We start from the raw sequence: 21,883 nt of genomic DNA, 5'->3' as shown, positions 1-21,883 counted from the left end.
ATTTTGGAATGAATAACTAATTGTTCCTATGTTCATTGTTGTTTTTTTTTTTTGTCAGTGTTCATTTGTGGTTGCTTTTTTTGCACGTTCTGATTTGTTTTGTTTCATTTTGTTTTGATCCGACTTTATGCATGCGTGTGGATTAAAAGAATAGTGAAACCTTTGTGTGTGTTAGTATCTTTTTTTTTTCATACAACACACTGCTACTCTCTTCAGAGACTAAATGTGTTAAGTTTGTAAGATAATTGAAATAACGGTGAGTCCTATTACAATATTATGTCAATTGTTGTAATGTATAGTTAGTAATACTCTTACATCTGGAGCACATCAGCAAAAAAAACTATTTTATCTTAGGACAACTAAAGTTACATCATTTTAGTGAGAGAATATATATTTTTTTCTCAAATGATATGCTGCAGAAAATGAGGCAAGTTTTTTTTTTATACATGTGGATTTGTAGAATTATTGGATACCTCACGTTGGAATGTACCCACAACCATTGTTGAGTCTCCTCCCTGGCTCCACACAGGACTACCCAAAAATCAGACTGTATGTCTAAGAGTGCTGTCCAAACACTTCTTGTACTCTGACATCTGGATGCCATGACCACTCCATTGGGGTAGATGTTCCAACGCCTGAACACCTTCTTAAATAAGAACATTTTCCTGATTTTCAATCTGAACCTGTCACAGCTTCATGACATTCAGTTGAGTTTTATCACTGGTCATCATAAAGAGGACGTCAGAGCCTGCCCCTCTGCTTCCCCTTGTAAGGAAGCCATAGAAATGTAAAGAATTTTAATGTTGGCAAAGGAGAATATATGTTACCAGTTGGAATTTATAAATATACATGAAAAACTCTGACTTAGAAGTTTAAGTTACTTACACAAATATATATTTAAAAAAAAAGTAATAATAAAAAGTACATGACTATGATTTTGATGCAAAAAGGACACAGTTCAAATGCTATAAATGTTCAGTACGATGAGAACAAAAGGAAAGGCTTCTTATTCTGCCTCTTTATTGCTATCAAAAATATTAGAAATAAAAAAAGTATAATGAATGTGGAGTAAGTTTATTTCCAGAGTTTAAAAAAAGATATTCAAGACCCTCCTGGACACTTTCCTATGCAATCTACTTTAAGGGACCTTTTTCAGCAAACTGTTCAGACTAATAATCTCTAGAGGTCTCTTCCAAACGCTCTGGTTCTGCGATTCTTTGTAATTCTGCGATTTTGTGAAATATACCTGTGGTGCAACCTAACAGTGGACACAGTCTTGAAGATCTCCTGAACTATTTTCCCGAGAAAATTGTAAACGTATGGCAAGGGAATTTTTTTTTTTTTTTCCCCCCCACATATTGTATCATTTCAGCATAGTTTTTGTGCTTGGTCAAAGGTAATTGTTTCTGGATTATAGATGATTTTACATAGACTATTAAGGACTGAATTCTGAACGTAAAGCAAGAAACTTTTCAGTCCATTACCTGCTTGTGTGTTCAATCACTCTCTCCATTGAAGCCTCTGAAATTCTGCAAAACCCTTACTTCACCACACTGAACTTGAGCAATTTTTTCTGCTTTTTCAATTTTGGGAAAGGTGTATAAACTTTCATCTTTTCAGAGGAAGCCGTTCAAACTTATCAGTCTTAAAAATACTCTCTCACACTAATTTCAGTTAGTTATGATTGAAGCCTAAAACAAGATCACTTGTGATGAATAATACACACCATATTTTCAGGTTAGTAAAATAAAAGAAGCAGTGATATCATGTAAAGAAAAGAGGATTTCAAATAATGAACACGACTTCAAATATCACAGATGAGGTTTTGTGTCTATAATGCTAGTAAATAGAAATTTTAAATATTAGTAAGAAAAGGTAGTCAGAAATATTGAATGTCTTTAATCTCAAATACCATAATTTAAATTTCGTTTTATCAACATCTAATTTTTAATTGTTATTCTAGGTACAATGCTTGTGTTTTAGACTTCTGAATTCTATAAAAGAAGCAGGCAATTTTGTATTTGGTCATTCGTCATGAAGTTAGCTTTAAAAATTAAAAAGATTGAAAATAATATATAGATTTTTCTTACCTGTCCATAATGCCACATAAATCTATCTGAAGGTCACTGAAATTGCCAAAAATATTTTGCTGAACCGAGATCATATCCACTGCTTCATTACCAATAGAAATGAGTTGCATACATCCTTGAAAGCCACCAAAGGAACTTTTACATTCCAAATTGTTTCCAAGGTTAGGGCAGCCTGTAGGAAGCATAATGTCTGAAGCTGAAAAAAATGTCTTGAAAATAATACCCTGAAAATAAAGTAGAATTTGATAATTCCTAGGTGTTGTAAATTTTACAGACAAGTTTATCCATAACCTCTTCTGATTAGGCATGTCTGAGCAAGAATAAATAATTCTGTACTTTTTTAAAGTACCCATAAGCACAACATGAAAACACTTAGTGAATGATCATCAGCACAAAATCTCAGGTTTAAATATAGGTTGACTCTGCTTTGGAAAAGTTGCAAGACATAACTGAAGTTTAATAATACCAAAAGGACCTAGTAAATACAGAGGTACAGAGATTTTTTTTAATTTTTATGTATTTATTTATTTTTCCAAGCCATCCAGAGATTTCTGAAGCCTGACAGCTATTTCCTGATGCAATGATCCAATTAGAAAAGACATTCTAGTGAACCTACTATTCCTAGACTATTAAAAATGAGTGAAGATTTGGACATCAAGGATAATCTTGGCTGCATCAAGCATGAAAATGTAGAGTTTATGATCTGAAAAGAAGTGAACAAGCAAAAAAAAAAAAAAAAAATCTATATCTGTATTGCCAACAAGAAGAAATCTATGCTGGAACACCGGAAGAAAATATTTCCATTCAAATGAATGTGCAACAACTTTGAAAGTATTAATATTTTTTAAGGATTATACAGTAGGAAATTAGTTATGTTTGAAATGAAACAAGTAACTAGCTTCTCACTGTCTTCTTCTCTAGTGTGACACAAAACTTTTCAAAATTACTGCAAACATTCTAAAGGAAAATATTCATTAGTTCATATACTGCTCTAAGAAGACAAATCCTTGAACTTCACAAATAAAAAACCAATAACATTTCAGCATCACAGACGTTTTGACAGTCCATTACAGATTCATCTAAATCTTCTATAGCACCATGCAATAAGATGGTAACAAATGAATAAATAGATTAATGAAAATATTTATTTGAGGTAAAAATCTTATGTTCATTTGAAAATTACTCCAATTCTGGTGATGTTTATACAAAAACACCAACCAAACAAACAACAAAACAAAATAAAAAAAAAGTATGACAAAAAAGAAAGTTTATATCTTATATTTTACTATTCAGCAAATTTTTCTATTTTTTTAATACTCTGGCTTTTTAAAATGTTCTCTGGCTCTTTTGTAGAAAAAGTATAATATAGATAGTATTCTGGAAAGTGAGACTCCATGTGATTCTGAGCCAAATGTTAAGGATAGAAGAAAGTCTTTTGATAATGAAATTTGCCCTAACTGCTTATTGCAAATTTAAATAATCTCTGGGTTTTTTTTTGTTTGTTTGTTTTGTTTTGCTTTTTGTTGTTTTCCATTCTAATTATAAAGTTCTTTTCTAAGAAATAAGATGTACCCATAATGGTAGCTTGACCAGCAATTATGCTGACACAATGCTAAAATCACATCATGTTTGTTATGCTTTTTCTCAAATAAGTTTCCATATTTCTTGCATATTCAGTATTAATTAAAGCAAGTAAACTAACGATTGTGTTTACAGGACATTTCTCCTGGAAGATTGATATTCATGTTTTAGCAATAAATAGCAAGGAAATTGACAGTATTATATGAACATGGACTAAGGTCAAAATATGGTCTATTACTTTTGACAGTGGCAAAATACATAGAAAAATTTAGATTTTTTTCCACACAAGACCAATACTTAATATATTTCTATGAATATCAGCTTTATTAGGAGATACGTTTAGTAGACAAGGCAAAATACAAGATTTGAAATGTCCAGTTCCTAGATTCATTTTCTGCTAGTGAGTAAAAAATTTATTAAGAACCTATTATTAAAGGAATTATTTTGTGGAGAAAGATTAGGTTCAGATGCATATAGGGCTTAGTATACGTTTTTTAGTTTTTTTCTTTTTTTTTTTTAATAAATTTTTCACTCACTAATTCCTGTAAGCTAGTACTGGATAATGACTCTTTTTTCATATTGCTACATTCCCAACTGCTTTAGGTTTATAGAAATTTACAAAATTCTATCAGTAAAAATATATGTGAATATTGACTAAACATTTTATGATATTCCTTGGCCTACTTACAAAGAGAGCCAGACTGAAATTAAGTAATCTAAATATAGCTTTAGGGACCAGTTATATTCTTCATAATAATATTGTGTCCTGTAGTTACCAAAAACAATTTTCAGGATTGTGTATCATGTACTGAATAAATATGGGCCCAAAGAACATACTTGCGTAAGTAAGAAAACATATACTTTGAATGAATATTTGAAGCTAGAGCAGAATATAGTTCTTATCAGAAAGGTGATTTAGCAGCAGAATGACTATGTAGCAAGACAGATTTTTTTTGTGCCCATATGATTATCAGTCAGGTTATATTTAATAATCAGAACATGATACTAGAAAACTGTGTTCTAAAAACTGGTGGAAGGATTAGGATGGTAATTTTTTCTACTTAACATTATAAAACCTGGATGAAACTTCAGCATAAAGGGTATGATAGACATCCCTGAAAACAAATCCTGTGATAGATATCTGAGCCACATATAGAAGACATAAAGTGAGTCAAATCATTCTCATTGCTTGTTTAGATATGTCAGGAAAAAAAATGTTTAACTGTGGGATATTTCCAGCATAAATAAGGAATATGTTTCACCTCCAAAGTATAATGTATTTCCTGAATAAATATGTAGAGGTATGGAGGCATGAGCGGATGAGAACATATCATTGTCCACTATTAAACTGATACGATTTCTTTTGGCAGAGAAGGATACAGAATGCCACTGGCCATTATTTAATCCAATACCTAGAAGGAAAATAAATAAATAAATAAAAATACAAACACTCATTATTAGTTATACTATCTGTATATTATAAACTTGAAAGGAAAAGAGATCAGTGTAGCAATCATAGTCAAAACAATCATTCCAAAAGACAATGAAAGGGACAAAATATTAAAGAATAAGGAACAGAAGTCTTTTGTGAAGACAGAATATTTGCCCACTTCTATACTTCAGCGATTGAACTTCATTGTTATAGCAATCCCACTCCAATTATCCATAGTGCATCCATTAATGCAATGCACATAAAAAGTATTTTCTCAGTCTAAGGAGGTAATAGTCAAGGCATCATTCTAATGGCTAATATAGTATTTCTCAGAGAACACACATATTTTTTATTTTACTACAACCAAGGATTTTTTCATCTTTTAAAATCAAAGGTAGTTATAACAATTCAGTGAAATAGCAAACTCCTATAGATATTGAAATCTTCAACAACCATCATGTCAATATCATCTTACACACTTTTTATTCATTGGTAGCATTGTTATTATTATCTGCACATAAGTAATTTTAGTCAATTACATTCTGAAAAGTTCTTCAAAAAGTGATATTTCTGTCAGAGAACAACAAAGGCTACAACATTTAAATTATTTAAAGTCTTTTCTTGACTGCAGAGCATCTAGGTTGTAGGATGTTTTCCCTTTTGATATTTCATAAATGTATATAATCCTCACTAGAATTTGTTTTACTTTCTAGAAAAATATTTTTCAGTTAACAGATTTGTTCAAATAGAAGAAAATTAAAAAAAAAAAAAAAAATCAGAAGATTTAAATAGCTAAATAGCTTCATAAGTAGGACCCATATATTGTTAGCTACCACAGCTTAAATAAAAGATGAACACACAACCAAGAGATAAATCTTAGATTTGCATTATAGACGCAAATGATTTATCATTTATCATTTAAAAAGTGTTTGTAGTACGATGACTACGAGACGTATACGCCATTTCCCAGACTTGTTTCTTGTACAAGAAAAAATCTTATCCTCTACTAAAACTAACATTTTTCTTTATCCCCAGCCAAAGTGGAATTAGATATAGACTACTATAAACAGATTGCTTTATCTCTGTGTTGCACTTTAAGCTGCCATTTCCCTTTCTAATGTAAGAAAACTGAGAGCTGTGGTCAATGGTTTTCTGATTACATTCCAATTATAACTTATTTTTTGTTTCAATTTTCTATGAGAAGTGGCATTTGGTGATACTAATAGGTATATTGTATTTACAGTCATAATCAAAATTAAATAAGTTTGAGCGTAAAATGATATATGCATTTTCTACTACTGTAAAAATCCACATTCATGATATTCATAAGAGTGGAATTTGTACTAAAATAAAAACTGGAAACTTTATTCGACACAGTATAAAATAACATAAAAGGAATTACATCTGGCTATCAGATGTTCACACACAGAAGAATGATCTTCCAGTGAAAAGTATTCATACAGTCCTACAGGCAATGTACAGGTAGTGACTGCAGTTTCCCTAGATTTTAAAGATCTCCAGCTTCGTATCAGTTGCAGTTAATATAACAGAGTAATCAACAGGCTGGTGTGTTTTGTATTAAGGCCAATAGTTGAGCTGAAGAGTAAGAAAATAAAGTATGCTTATTTTAGCTCTAGCTGTATTTTGGTACTGTTGCATTGTTTAACAGTCAATGAAAGGTAGTGTAGATTAATAACTTGAAAAACATTATTATTTTTTTTAATACTATGGACAAGAAAAGTCATGTTGCATAGTAAAATTTTTAGACTTTACAAGTGTTAAAATTTATTTTTCATTTTCATATTATTTTACATCACAATCTCATGAAATGTACTGAAATTCTAATTTCAAAATTTTAAAAAATCATACATACAATTGAGTTAGAGATTTCTTCTAGTTTCCTAGTAACTAAGTCAATTTATGTCTGCAATTTATTTGTAGAATTATCTTCCAATAAAAAATGAAATTATAAGTATGTAACACTGGAGACTGTTAGATCTCCTACCATGTTACTTAATACACGAAAAGAATGGAAGGGAAGGGAAGGGAAGGGAAGGGAAGGGAAGGGAAGGGAAGGGAAGGGAAGGGAAGGGAAGGGAAGGGAAGGGAAGGGAAGGGAAGGGAAGGGAAGGGAAGGGAAGGGAAGGGAAGGGAAGGGAAGGGAAGGGAAGGGAAGGGAAGGGAAGGGAAGGGAAGGGAAGGGAAGGGAAGGGAAGGGAAGGGAAGGGAAGGGAAGGGAAGGGAAGGGAAGGGAAGGGAAGGGAAGGGAAGGGAAGGGAAGGGAAGAGAAGGGAAGGGAAGGGAAGGGAAGGGAAGGGAAGGGAAGGGAAGGGAAGGGAAGGGAAGGGAAGGGAAGGGAAGGGAAGGGAAGGGAAGGGAAGGGAAGGGAAGGGAAGGGAAGGGAAGGGTTCCATTTTGTGACACAGTGAGATTAAGTGTACTCTCAGCAAGTTTGCTGGTCACACTAAGCCAAGTGGTGCAGTTGATACAAGAGAAGGAAAGGATACCATCCAAAGGGACCTGGACAAGCTAAAGAAATGGGTCCACATGAGCTGAATGAGGTTCACAAGGCCAAGTGCAACTTGTGGTACCTAGGTCAAGAAAATCTCAGACATGAGTATAGAGTTGAAGAAGAACACCTTGAGAGAGGCTCTTTGGAGAAGGATTTGGGTGTTCTGATGGACAAAACACTGGACATGAGTCAGCAATGTACTCATGTCCAGCCCTGAAGGACAATAGCACCCTGGGCTGCACTAAAACTTATGACCAGAGCAGTGCAGGACATGATTGTACCGCTGTAGTCAGCCTTTCTGAGACCCTATCTGGAGTACTGCATTTTGGTGAGGACATGGTTTCAGGGACATGACTTAGTGGAGGGTTATTAGTTAGGGTAGTATGGTTAGGTTGTGGTTGGTCTCAGTGATCTTTAAGGTCTTTTCCAGCCTGAGTAATTATATGATTCTATGATTTCAAGAAAGTCTGAGGAGTGGAGCTTGTTCAGTCTGGAGAAAAAAAGAATCTGGGGAGACCATCTAGTTGCTTTCAAGTACTTAATGGGAGTTTTTAAGAAGAGGCTTGCTTTCTACACAGGAAGATAGTGATAGGATAAAGCAGAATGGTCTTACACTGAAAGAAGTGAGATTTAGATCAGATGCTAGAAGTAAATTTTTCCTCAGAGGGTGCTGAGGCAGTGGAACACGCTGCACAGAGAAGTCATGAAAGCCCAAACTATGGATATATTCAAATCTCTTAACAACCAATTCTAATGGTTGCTAAATCTGCCCATGATAGTTTGTTTGGAACTAGGCAATTTTTAATGTCAAGCCATTCTCTGATTCTATAAAGATATTAAACAACTATCCATAGGAGGTCTCAGGGGAACTTACTGTAATTTATCACTCATGAATTAATATACAATTATCCTCTTTTTTGCGTATGATGGAAAGAATATTTAAATTTATGATTATGAATTGAAGAATTGTGCACAAAATAGTGTGCTCTGATTTAATTATCAAATTTTGCATGCGTATGAAAACTGGGTAATAGGTCCTGGGCCATAGGTTAACAAATCTGTCCAGCCATCCATAATTTAATTACTCAATCTCTAAATGGAGGCTTGATTTATTTCAGTGAGTGTAATAATAAGCACTTTAGAAACATAAGAAAAAGTTCTCCATGTGGTTTTTGTAGATAACTCCTTTCTTAAAAGAAAGGTGCTTTTTAAAGTAGTTTGTCTTCACAATAGAAACAACTTATCCTGTTAAACCTCATGAAGAGTAAGCTTAATAAAGCATGATATTATTAAATTCTTTTTCAGCATAGAATGCCAAAATTTATTGTAGGGTGTTTCAGATAATACATATTTTGCAACTATGAAATGGAATAAGTTGTTCAACATGCAAGACTTTTGCTACTGTATGTGCCACTCTGTTCATCTGGTCTTCTAAAATGCATGGTTTAAGTTTCTTTAATGCATATGACCTATTTGAACTGCATCTGAAATATCTTCTATAAGCTGAATTCATCACTATTAACTACATGCTATTGACATTCTTGCAGGGTAGTTGACATTTGGCAATGGTGAGCGTGGGTAAACTACTTGTCATTAAAATGGTGCTCTTTGTGCATCAGTTATTTTAGATTATAACAAATACTAAGGGTGATCCTAGTGTCACCCACAGAAAAAGGACCAAAGTATTTAAGTAAATTTTAACATTATGTGTGGCAATTACTGGCTCACAGTCCTTTTCAGAATTAAAATACTAAGCATTTTATAATTTTACATTTATTTATTATGTAACTGTAAAGAGATAATGAGATTTGGAATTGTATTTAACTATATATTATTTATTTACTTACATTCTTCAAAGTAATTTTCATGCCAGAAATTGAAGTAAGAATCAATTGAAAAGGAACAAGGCACACAACTAAGATTTATGAGGTCTTATCTTCAAATCCTCTTATAGTTTCTTTGCTCTCCTTAGCTCTGCTTTTCACTTCGTCTCTTTCATATCACCAAGCAATAAAAGGATCACTTGATCATTTTAGATAAGTTATTTTTACTGCTTACTGATAATTCATTGTGTGAATATTCATTCTCCTTAGCATAACTTTTTTAACGATAGGGTATATAAAACAGATCATAGGAGGAAATTTAAATGACTATTATTTAGTTTTTTTATTATTCTTGTTATTATTATATGTGTTAATTACTTTAGCAATAGCGGGACTTATCACTGTCTTCATTATTGCTCAAGATAAGCTATTTTTTTGTTCATAGAAAAGCCACGCATGTCATAGCCCCTTTTAACAAATTTCATGTAACCTTTGGACTTCCTTCTACTCAAGCCATCTCTCAGGTCTTATCTTTCCTGCATGAGAACTCACTCTGGCTGGTATTTAGTAACATGTAAAAAGGAAAGTTCTCTAACTGAGTCTTGATGGAAATAACAAAACATAAATAATAATGTATAGCTTTATTAAAAATGAATTACTGATGCCTCGTAAATTTACTGACAAATAGTAAGAAACATCTTAAGATATTACCTTCATCACGTAAGTAGTAAACTGGTTGGCACATCATACTGAAAGTGTGCTCACACACTCCTTGGATGAAGAGCTCTATATATTATAGAGCTAAGATAAGAACTCAGCTTGCAAACTATATTGTTAGTAATAATCTTTACTCAATCACTGAGAAAAAAAAATCAAAAACTATATATGCATATACAAGCACTTTTGAGAAAAAAAGATGTTTAGAAACACTGAGATTAGAAATGTGTAGTTGCACAATCTATCAACAATATAGATTCTAGTTGATATGGTTCTTCACTTCTTTTTTTTTCATAGAAATCTTGTTATTTGTTTCGTCTTTTTATTACTTTTCATTTCTATTACCTGCAGTAATGTCGGTCAGTGGTTTTCTTGGCTTATGAATACTGATTTTAACTTTCCCATCACTCAGATAAATGAAGAAACCACCTGAAGCTTCTTTTACTTTACTAAATACGAGAACTCCTTCACTGTTCCAGGTGCGAAACTGGAAACTTATAGCTAGTTCTTCTTGCCCAGAAATTCCAGGCAGAGCCAGGTAACTTCTGGAGCTGAGAAATGTAACTGGAACCACCTTTGGCTCTAAACACAAGAAGGACATGTTGCCCTAGAAAGAAATTAAACAAGTATGGTATTAATAATAGTTGATGAAAACCAGAATGAAAACTTTTGTTTGGAAACAATATCCTTCATAGAACCTAATGCTTAAAGCTTTTGAATGTGCTAATCTAAAAATCAAGTATATGAGAAAATGTTTGGGAAACATTTACCTAATGATTTGACAAGAACAGATACATCTTCCACTGCAAAGTGCAGTAAGAATCTGTAAGTGAATATTGCCTGATTCTATACCTTGTGCTTGATCGAAAAATACTTCAGGAGTTAAACAGATTCACTGAGAGAGAAAAACATATAGCGTTTTACTGGACCAAGGGACATTTTTTCTAATTCAGTGCAACAGAAGATTTCACTGAGTATTAGTTTTCACAAATAACCAGAGAAAGTTCCACATGGAAACTACTTAAAAATATGAAATACGTACTTTAGAAAACAAAAGGACTATTTATAATATATGTAATTTTATTTCCCAGTGAGCTTGTCTGAACAAGATTATGAGTTGTACTTAGGCATCTAATCTTCATTTTGTGCTTAAATACTTCTGAAAACATGGTTCCCAAATAAAGCTGAAGATGGAGAAGAAGAGAAGGCTCCAGGGAGACCTCATTGTGGCCTTTCAGTATTAAAGCTGGAAGCATATAAACAGGAGGGAGTACAAATGTTTACAAGAGTGAATAGTGATAGAATAAGGGAGAAAGACTTTAAATTAAGACAGGGAAGGTGCAAGTTAGATATTAGGAGAAAGTTTTTCACTCAGAGAGTGGTGATGCACTAGAACATGTTGCCCAGAGAGGTTGTGGATGCCCCATTCTCGGAGGCATTAAAGGGCAGGCTGGATGTGGCTCTGGGGAGCCTGGTATAGTGGTTAGAAGCCCTGTACACAGCAGGTTGAAATTAGAGGATAATTATGGTCCTTTTCAACTCAGGCCATTCTATGATTTTGTGATTCTGTGATATGATATACTCAATGAAAAATTCTGAGATTTAGCTGTAACTGCACCTGTGGTTTTACTAAGTGAGATAAGGATACTACAACAGAAATAATGTATTTTTTGTATCTGCCATTGTATTTGGTTAATACTTTATGACTCATGATAATGATTTAATTTGTTATTTCACCTTGTGATTCACTGTCATTTGAACTAATTTGTTATGTGCAGTTGATTACAAAAAGGATAAATGTCTTAAGATTTAGAAGTACATTTAATTATTTCAGCACAGAAAGCTTTAAAATTTAGGATTGTACATAAAACTTTGACCTCAGAGTACAAAACTATAGAATTGTTTACCAGCCTGTTATGGCCAGATATTAAAGTTCATCTGTTTTCATTTCTTCCAGTGAAAATATATGAATAAATAAAGGTTCTGTTTTATGAACTCAGCTATAGATATACGAATGATCAGCTGAATGGACCCATAGTGAAAAAGCAGGTGGAACACTGAGAAAATTTGTTATATGCTAAAATCCTACCATATGCAGATTCCTCCTCCACAGTATTGCAACGGTTGCCTGATAGATCGCAGAGTGATTATTTAGCATGAATTCTTTCTGGAACACTTGTATTCCAAAAATATTCTAAACAATAATTCCATTTTTCCCAGTTCACATAGAACCTTTGCAGAATCTACCATCATCATGAGCAGGATTCCATACAGAGGTATCAAATTAGATTATACTGGAATATTTCCAGTGAGAATCACAAAGAAGGAGGTACCTGACATTCATTAGGACAAATTATCATATCTGATTGTTCACATTCTGAACTGAAATCCAAATCAAAATATTTGGAGTTAAAAGAAAGATAGAATTTCATATTTAGTTATTTGAGCTTTGTTTCTATTATAACTCTGCAATTGCTGGCTGTTAAAAAAAAAAAAAAAAAAAATTGCTAATAGAGAACATTCCTGTACTATTGAAAAAGAAACAAAAGACACTTTCTGCAACAGGAGGAAGTTGCTTAGTTATTGAAACCGCTTATCTAAATGGTTTGTCTTTACATTGATATGTGTCTTTACACTAATACTTCTTGGCACTGTCACAACATATGCATTAATACCTCAACATAAATTACTGCTCTCCAAAAAATGGACATTATAAATTAACTAGTAGAACTTAAGTATCAAATTATAATGTTCTAGAGAAAACAGTTTGGATCAGCCACCTCAGGAATAGACAGCTTTCAAAATATACTGCTCGTGTTTTTACTAGTCAGGTTCAGAAGTCAGTACCAGAACCTGGATAATTTTAGATACTTCCTGCTTCACTCCCTTCCCATATGTGCACAACAGGGAGGTACCATATAATTCTAAGATCTCACACACATATATGTCATGGTTTTCTGATTTTTATTATCAGTATTCCACATCATAACATAATATCATAACAACATGTAAAGCACTGGGAGTTAAAGAGTTAATGCCCAATTCTGTGGAATGCCAATTTTCTGAATAGCTGGCTCTCAGAAGAGAAGAACTAACATACCCCAGATGACTTCATGTTCTGTGGGTCTGCTTTTCCCCTGTCATGGGCACAGACATATCTAGATAACTGTGACAATATAAATACTAGCTACGACCTGAAAATACAATGTGTTCTTCTTTGTCTGCAAGATGACTATCTACAGCAGCAGTGATTTCTTGATTTTACTTCACACAACAGCACAGATCTTATTATAACTCTGTATCAGTGGGTTAAATATGAAAGTGATTGTGATCTTTTTATTATTATTATTATTATTGGTATCATTGGTATAATTATTATTATTTGTACAAATCTCTTACCACAAAGGAGATTTGAGATTTACGCCTTCTGGCCAGGTCAATGACATTCACTCCATTATAGTATATATTTTCAAAACACCCGTGAAAGTTTCTCCGTGATCCTGATTTCTCAGACACTGGGATCCCTCCAAAGCTGAGCTTAGAATGATAAATCAATAGTACTATTAAGTTATGTTCTAAATTTTAAAAGTTGCCGATAATGTAAGAGACAAAAACATAGATTGGCCAATACTGAATCACTACCTCTTGAGTATTTATTTGTATGACAAATAAAAATCATGTTAAAAGAACAGGGTAATAAAACTTTAATTAAAATAACAACGTATTGAATGCTATTAGTGAAAAATATATCTGTCTAAATAAGTCATTGAGGGATAAACTATTACAACATAACATATTTTTACAGAAAAGCACTGCCACAAGAGTGACCTGAGTTATATTCTGGCAGTGTGTTCACTCTTGGTCACCGTCAGAAATAAGATATAAGCTAAGGTATACTTTTCAACTAACATATTCCAGAGATACTGTTTTTGACATTCAAAAGGATGGTCTGCTTAAGCCAAATCTTTTTATTCTGTAGTATCATTTAATCTTTGAATTCAGTTTACATACAGGGAAAAATTATTTCAACCACAATATAAAAAAAAAATTGAGTTAACAAATTCAGATTTTTTTATAACCAAGAATTCAATTCTTAATATAGCAATTCATAGTCTCTTGGTGGTTTTCATACTTCTGTTCTTGTTTTTGCTTTACTTTCTATCTTATGCTGACAACACTGGAAGAGAGGAAGAATGATTCTGTAATAAATGTTCATTTATATTGCTTGTCCTGAAAGTAATGACTTCTATATATTTCTATTAAAACTACAACAGATACAAAGAGTACAATAATAATACTCAATAAATGCATCACTCATTGCCTCACTGTGCTAACACCCTCTGTTTGGTCTCCATAAGCACTCAGTAAGTGTCCATGAATGTCTTCATTTTTTCTCTTGTGGAGAAATTCAATGCCATACCTTTCCTTCATCTGCACTTCCATGTCAGACAGTTTGATCAGACTGCTCCTCTGCTGCCATCTGTCACATGGCAACAAAATGTAGTTAAATATTGGTGGGAAGGGTCAGCCTCAACTGACACCATTCACTTCTGGTATTGAGTGCCAACATAATAAAATAGAAGGCATTACATTCAGAGCAGCCTTCATAGTAAAATAAATCTATTTGCCAATTAATGAAAACCAGCAAGTATTCCTAATTAGTTATTTCTTTAAGTACGATGATTCAAGTCCTATTATTTTGGCTTAGTTTCAGAAATTTTAATTTGAACTTATTTCTTCAATCTTGTGAGAGATGGATAATGAAAACATGGAACAGTATATCTTTCTTTTAGCTGGTTAAGATCTTGAATGGGTAGAATGAAATAATTTAGATATGCAGGTTCAAGTCAATCTTCTGTGTCATCCTCTCCAATGAATAGAAAAGGAAAAATGTAATTCAGTCAGTCTCTGTAGTAGAAAATGAAATATTGGTTTATTAACCATAAGCTGTAAATTTTCACTGCAAGTTATGTCTATTTCTTTCCATGCATGTACCATATGTGAAAAATATTTTTTTGACCACGCATTTCCCAGATTTAACAGGAATATAAGTTTTCCCTTAAACATTTCTGTCACTGTTTTACTCTGATTTTTCTTTTAAAATAATTTTATCCTATAGTAAAACAATTTGGACTGGGGCTAGTTAGCTAAGTTTACATATTGCTTAGCACTTACAGGAAAGAAAGCATTTGAATAAATTAATTCTGAGAGGAAAAATCAGTTTATTAAAAATGTGTGCTGCAACATTCAGAATTTAAGAATACTTCTCTGTTTTATTACTTCAGGAGACAGAAAATCCTTGAAATCTGAAGCACTAAACTTCCTTGATTTCTCCCCCTTTTGGATGTTTGTGTTGCTTTTTGTTCTTTGTTTAATTTGCCTAACGAAGTTAATAAATGTAATAAAGAAAAGATAATTTTCACACCTCATAGTCAAGGTCCAAATAACCGAATACTTCCTTAGCGTGAAAATGATGAGTGTGTTTATCCACTGTAAAGTTTACTTGATTGTTAAAGCGCTCAATGAGAACAGAGTGCCAGTGTTGATCATCCAGAAGACTGCCCAGGGAAATATTAATTTGGGTACTAGAAGAATGAGTTTTATAATCACCTTGAGAGAAGAAGAACAAGAAACTATTAATTTCACATAAAAATATTCAGAAATATGCTGCTAGCTTATCTTATATTTTTAAGTCTACTTAACAAACAAAAATAAACCCTAGTCAAATAATATTTAATAACAATATTGGAATTTCTGAGACTGTGACTTTTACCTAAGTTAATGAGTAGGGATAGCGTTCCTTTAACTAATTCCAGGATTATGTGATCTCCATTCTTTCCTTCTTTGTGGAGGAGAATTCCGTCACTTTGTATTGCTTTAAACTTCAGAGAAATCACATCTTTCAATGCAGACATAGGCTCCTGTTTAAATGTGTAAATTAGGCAGCTTTTCCCATCAAAACCGATCACTTCGGACTCTAGAAGTAAAGAAATGGAAAAAAAAAAAAAAAGTATAATGGCAAGTCTAAAAGAAACAAGCATTACTTCAATATAATATAAGGTCTGTTAATATTTCAAGATTAATTTGTGCTCAGGAAAGTGTATTATGTTTCTTTTGTTCCCATTCTTCCTTTGATGAAGAACTCACATGCTGAAAATTCTTCTTGACCTTTGAGACACAAAATACTTTGTTTGTTTCTGCTTATATTGTATTTTTAGAGTGAAAATCTCCATTAATTTATCTGCAGTTTATTCCAAATAACCAAATAATAAATAATCATAAAATGAAAATCCAACTTCTATTATATTTCATTAATTTTTAGGGCCTTCATGGAAGGAATGGATTTGAGCAACTTTTGAGATTAATCTAAATAGCTACATAGTAATTAAAAATATTATTATCATACACCTAATAATAAAAATATTTTGAAATGAAGGCCTGTCAGTCATGAGTAGGACCTTGTACTCTTCATCAGATGTTACTTTACTGATGTCATAAAGAAATTATAATTTTGATTAAGCTGATTTTAGAGCTGGAATACATGTTAAAATTACTTTTTCTCAGTAACTGTCCAGGATGGGAGTAAAGTCATAGAAATATAGAATGGCTGATGTTGATAGATACTTCTTGAGGTCATCTCATGCAAATTCCCCACACATTTGTGCATGTTTATTCAGGGCCATTTCTAGTGAAGTTTTAAATTATATCAACAATACCGACTCTACAACTCTCAACATTGGCAACCAATGGCAATCCAAACAACATCACAGTAAAAAAACTTTTCTGATATCTGAGTGGAATTTCTTGTGTTTTGGTTCATGCCCATTTGCTTTATTGCTCACAATGGACAACACTAGATCAAACTTGGCTCTGTCTCATTAAATATTTATACAGATGGATAAGACAGCTCCTTGATCTTTTCTATTTCCACTTCCAGATACCTTACTCCGTTGCAATATTCCATTGACAAATATCCAAAGTTCTTTTTGACAGGTTCAAGCGTAAACCTCTAAAATCAGAAATTCTTCAATTCTATGATTCTGTGATTCTATATTGAACAGTAAACAGTATCAACCAAATACTGCGGGCCTCATCAGTTGAAAGCCATGGAGATCTTCAAGAGATTTAGCAAAGTCACATGCAAGCCCTGGGTTGCAGCAACATCTCACTACAAGTACAAGCTGTGAGAAAAAAAGGATTGAACACAGCTCTGCCAAAAAGACCTTGGGGGTTCTGGTGAATGTCAAGCTGGATACGAGCCAGCAATGTGCCCAGAGTACAGCTTGGATAATGAAGCACTCAAACAGGATAACCAGAGAGGTGGTAAGTGCCCCATCCCTGGAGACATTCAAAGACAGTCCGGATGGGACTCTGAGAAACATAGTCTACCTGTAGATGACCTCACTCCTTTAAGGGAAATTTCACTAGAAGATCTTTAAATTTAAGTCCCCAGCAAGCAGTTTACCAAAATCAGCAGTAAGGAAAGACAGGAAGACACTCAGGTGATATCTTGATTCTGTATTACAATACACAAATTAATTAAAAACTCCTATGTTTAAGAGATGCATACAGAACAGCAGTGAGGAGTATTTATTATTATTATATGAATATAGGCTTACTGACTTATTCTTTTACATTTATGCTTTCCATATCTGATGTTAATGTTCACATACTTCCACTTTATTTGAAGAAAAAAGTAGTGATTTGGAATGGAAATTATATCAAGGCATAATTAGAGTAGCATTAACAAAATGTGTCCTGAATGTGTCTTATAAGTGGAGAAAAATCTGGAGAGTAAGAATTCTTCTTTAATTTTATTAAGTACATTTTTAAGCTAAGTGATGATAACCTACAGGTGTATTTTCAATAGCAAACACTAAATCCAACTACTGTAAGCACACGATTTTTATTTATGTTTTAAATAAAGCAAGCTGACAAGCAGTCTGCAATTCATTTGAATTCAAGTAGTTAAAAAAAGAAAAAAATCAAGACTACTCCACATCATTAATAGAGAGAAAAATTTAATTGGCTTAAAGAAAGCTTCTGCATTTGTAACAATTTGAAATTCTTTAATTGCTTTTCTAGAGTGCGTAATAGATGAAGTAAAAATGCTTTCTTAATTTAAACTAATCTTAGACAAAAAAGGAATTATAATTAATTTGCTTCCATGAGTTATCAATAGAATAATTTGCTTACCAGATAAATAAAATACTGAAAGAGAAACATTATCTTCTTCTAAAGTAGTTCCTATCTACCCTCAACACACACACACATGAATTATATAAGTCCTTGTTGTATAAGTCTCATAGTTTTTCATGACATGGATGCTGTTTTGTTTTTTGCACAATAATTGTACATTTTCCATTGGTAGGATGCTATAGAGATATCACAGAAAAAGAGGCATAAGATGTAATATCAAGATGTAGTAGAGAAAACTACAGGAGTGGAAAGTACTACAAAAATCTTGATTCCAGGAAGGTGGAAAATGTGTTTCAGTTTGGGAATATTTTGTGAGCAAGAGTTTTGGTATGGATGTAAATGTCTCTAAATACCTAAGGTAAGGCCTAGGAATAAATGAAGCTGACTGTACATTAGCAAAGTGCAATGACAGGAAAAAAATCTGTCATATCAGAGAAGAGATAAAGGGTCTCAGATGAGTTTTCAGCTGAAATGAAAGATTCCAGTCACCTACTCAGTCTCATTTTAGTAGTCTTGGTGCACAAAACTGTGGAGGGCAATTTGAATTTGGCAGAATTTCTCAGCTAAAACAGGATTATTGGATTGTCCTAGGAATAAGTAATATTTCCAGTCTCCAGAAAGACATCTCTGAGAAGTCTGGTATATTTTTCTATCCTTCTCCAGGCATAAGACCTCTGCTCTCTTGTGAGCCTACACATCTAATCTCTGAAATGACCTAATCTCCTACTGTTTGAGATTTTCAACATCCTTTGATCATACCTCTTTAGTCATTTTACAAAGCTGCATTAAAAGATGCTTTTCTGATATTAAATTGAAAGTGATAGATCTCGTACTAATGAGCAGATAAAAGGAGAATTACATGGAGAATATTCAGAATAGACTAACGAAGAAGAGAATGACTTAAATGTGGAAGTTGACATTGAGAACAAAGAAAGGAAATAAAATAATCAATTAAAATTTGCTTAAAACTGAAATATTTAACAAACATCTTGCTAAGATAAGTTCTTTCTGAAAGTCTAGGAATGAAGAAATGTAATGGATAGACAGCAGGGAAAGTTATACTGTCCAGCAAATCAATGTAACTATAACAGCCATACCTTTACTTGTTAGATGTATAATTAGTTACTAATATTTTTAGTGAAATAAAAGCTATGCTAAATGTACCACTTAAACAAATAACATATTTGAAATATATTAAAAATATGCTATACTTCTTAGTACATCTCCTCTCCTATTCTATCAGGATCAGGGTTATATACATTCAAACCAAACTATTTTCCACATTCTTCCCTTTAGGGAGAAAGCATCATAACAAGATACAGTTTCTAAAAATATCATGTAAAGAGTTTGTAGCAAATTAGTAAGTATGTCCATGCCGTTAATTCCAACAGGGAAGTAGCTGGAGAATATGCATAAGTTGCTGTAAGGGAATGCAGGAAAAACAACAACGAACAACAACAACAACATATTCGATATTAAAACTAAGCTTAGAAATCTTCTTTTAACTGTAATTCAGATAGTAAAAGACCACAACGGAAAATTGTTTAATTTAGCTGATTCAGCAAAACACTTACTGTATGTGCAGCCGTACACTTCAATGCGCATGCCAATTCTACCACTGGGATTCCAGTCCAAGGGCACAAAGCGGAGAAATCTTGCTTTAATGGAATGCTGAAGCTTATAATATACAACACTGTCTGCATTTGTGTTTCCAGAAATGGCCTAGAAGAAAATGAAAAATTGAGTTATTTGAATTCATATTGAATACGAAAGCAGCATTACTGAACTGTACAGGAATAAAATGTTCAGTGAATTCACAGGAATAAAATCTGATTCCTTCTGATCAGCCGTCTATTTAGTACTGATATCACACCCATTAATTAGCATAAAAATTCTAAAGTTTATGAGAATGAAATACCATTTCCCAAAAGAAATACACCTTTCCAAATTGCATAAAAAGCCCTGGCATAATAGAGCAACTCTATGATTTGCTCTTACCTAAAGGTCATCACAATTTCATTAAAATCTAAAAATGGAGTTTCCTGAATCCGAGATGTTCTGCTCGTAATTGCAGGCTGCGATGTGCGAAGACTCTGGCTTAGACTTTGATTTCCATAATGAAACAAAAGGACTGTAAAAAGGTTTTAACTTAGTACTTGAATTTATAATTCAAAGTTTTCCCAAAGGGAGAGAACAAGAAGTCTTATTGTAGAAAATATTTTGGCTGTATTTAATAGATAAGATTGATTTTACCTTTTTTATACAAAGTGAAGGAGATTAATATTAAGGAAAGATAAGAATACAAAAATATAAGAAATTGTAATCATGAACTTTAGTAATATCTTGAAGAATATATAATATCTTTGATTTTGCTGGTTACATTCAGGCATGCTTTTTTGTTGGTGGTGTTTATATTGTTAAGTTGGCTTGGTTGTTTGCTTGTTGTTGGTTTGTGCTTTTGTTTTTGTAGTAGGTTTTTGTTTTTGGATGTCAGGGTGTTTGTTGTTTGTTTGTTTGTTTTGCTGGATTTTCTCATTGCCTATCTGTTATATGATGAGCAGAAAGAATTTATATTAAAATTTGTGGGGTTAAAGTATCTGATAAACAGAAACAACTATCTGAATTTTTTGATAAACAGGAATAAAAATGATCACATGCTTCAATGTATGTATACAATATTGTCCCTAGAGAAATTAGCAATAGAATTTGTGACTGTAGAAGTGTATAGAAACCAACAGGTCCATGATCACTTTTTATGCAGTTTTCAAGAGTTCCAGTAGTGGAACTCTGTTTCATTTCATTCATTATGTACCTCACTTATGTGAATCTGTCTATCTTTTTTGTACTTCTAAATTCTTACAAATTTTTATCTCTGAACGTTCAACAGAAAAAAAAAAAAAAAGAAAAAAATAGCTAGTGAACAGTCTCATTACAGCTAAACTATGAAGCTAATGAGAAGTAATGAGAGTCACTCAGAATATTTACATGACAGCTTCATGTTCTACCATTTTGCTTTCATGGGGAGCAAAGCTAGAAATGCTCTATAACAAACACCAGAGAAGGCCTACTGCTTCAAGGGTGAGTCCCATTCAGGCTTTTTAAACCTTTAAATCACTATCTGTAGTCTGTAATAAATGTAACTGCCAGTGTAACTGCCTGTTAAACTGTAGTCTGAACCAGAATGAAGAACTGAGAAACTCAAATATTCTGAGCAAATGAAGTGTCTGATTAAGATTCCAATTTTTTCCAAAATCATTTTCAGAAGTCAGCCACTTCATGAAAATTATGGAAGACTTGAAAACAAAATGCATTTTGACTGATTTTTACTGCACTGTATGCTCGTGTTTTGTGTGTTTAAAAAATATGGTTTTACTTCAATAATAGTCTATAAGTAACTAAAACTACTCCTTAAAAAATTAAAAGCAGATAATTTATAAATCAATAATTTTATTATATCAAAGAAACTTTGAATGGTTTGGTTTGCAAAGGACCATAAAGAGTATGTAATTCCAACCTCCCTGCCACAGAA

The 21,883-nt window shown here is 32.8% G+C and overlaps 1 protein-coding gene across 1 annotated transcript in view; it reads right to left on the bottom strand.

Annotated features, from left to right (window-relative positions):
• CNTNAP4 (contactin associated protein family member 4) overlaps positions 1-21,883 on the bottom strand; it is a 176,857-nt gene that overhangs the window by 53,963 nt on the left and 101,011 nt on the right. The window contains exons 4-10 of the mRNA XM_052701256.1: positions 19,929-20,076; positions 15,929-16,132; positions 15,581-15,765; positions 13,555-13,692; positions 10,501-10,762; positions 4,934-5,083; positions 2,091-2,262 (exon numbers count right to left, since the gene is read on the bottom strand). Of these exons, the coding sequence (XP_052557216.1) occupies positions 2,091-2,262; positions 4,934-5,083; positions 10,501-10,762; positions 13,555-13,692; positions 15,581-15,765; positions 15,929-16,132; positions 19,929-20,076 (1,259 nt within the window). The remainder of the gene's footprint in view (positions 1-2,090; positions 2,263-4,933; positions 5,084-10,500; positions 10,763-13,554; positions 13,693-15,580; positions 15,766-15,928; positions 16,133-19,928; positions 20,077-21,883) is intronic.

This window comes from Tympanuchus pallidicinctus, unplaced genomic scaffold (genome assembly GCF_026119805.1).
Source record: "Tympanuchus pallidicinctus isolate F22 unplaced genomic scaffold, pur_lepc_1.0 scaffold4, whole genome shotgun sequence".
In the NCBI taxonomy this organism is placed as follows: Eukaryota; Metazoa; Chordata; class Aves; order Galliformes; family Phasianidae; genus Tympanuchus; species Tympanuchus pallidicinctus.
This window is presented reverse-complemented; position numbering and strand designations above follow the sequence as displayed.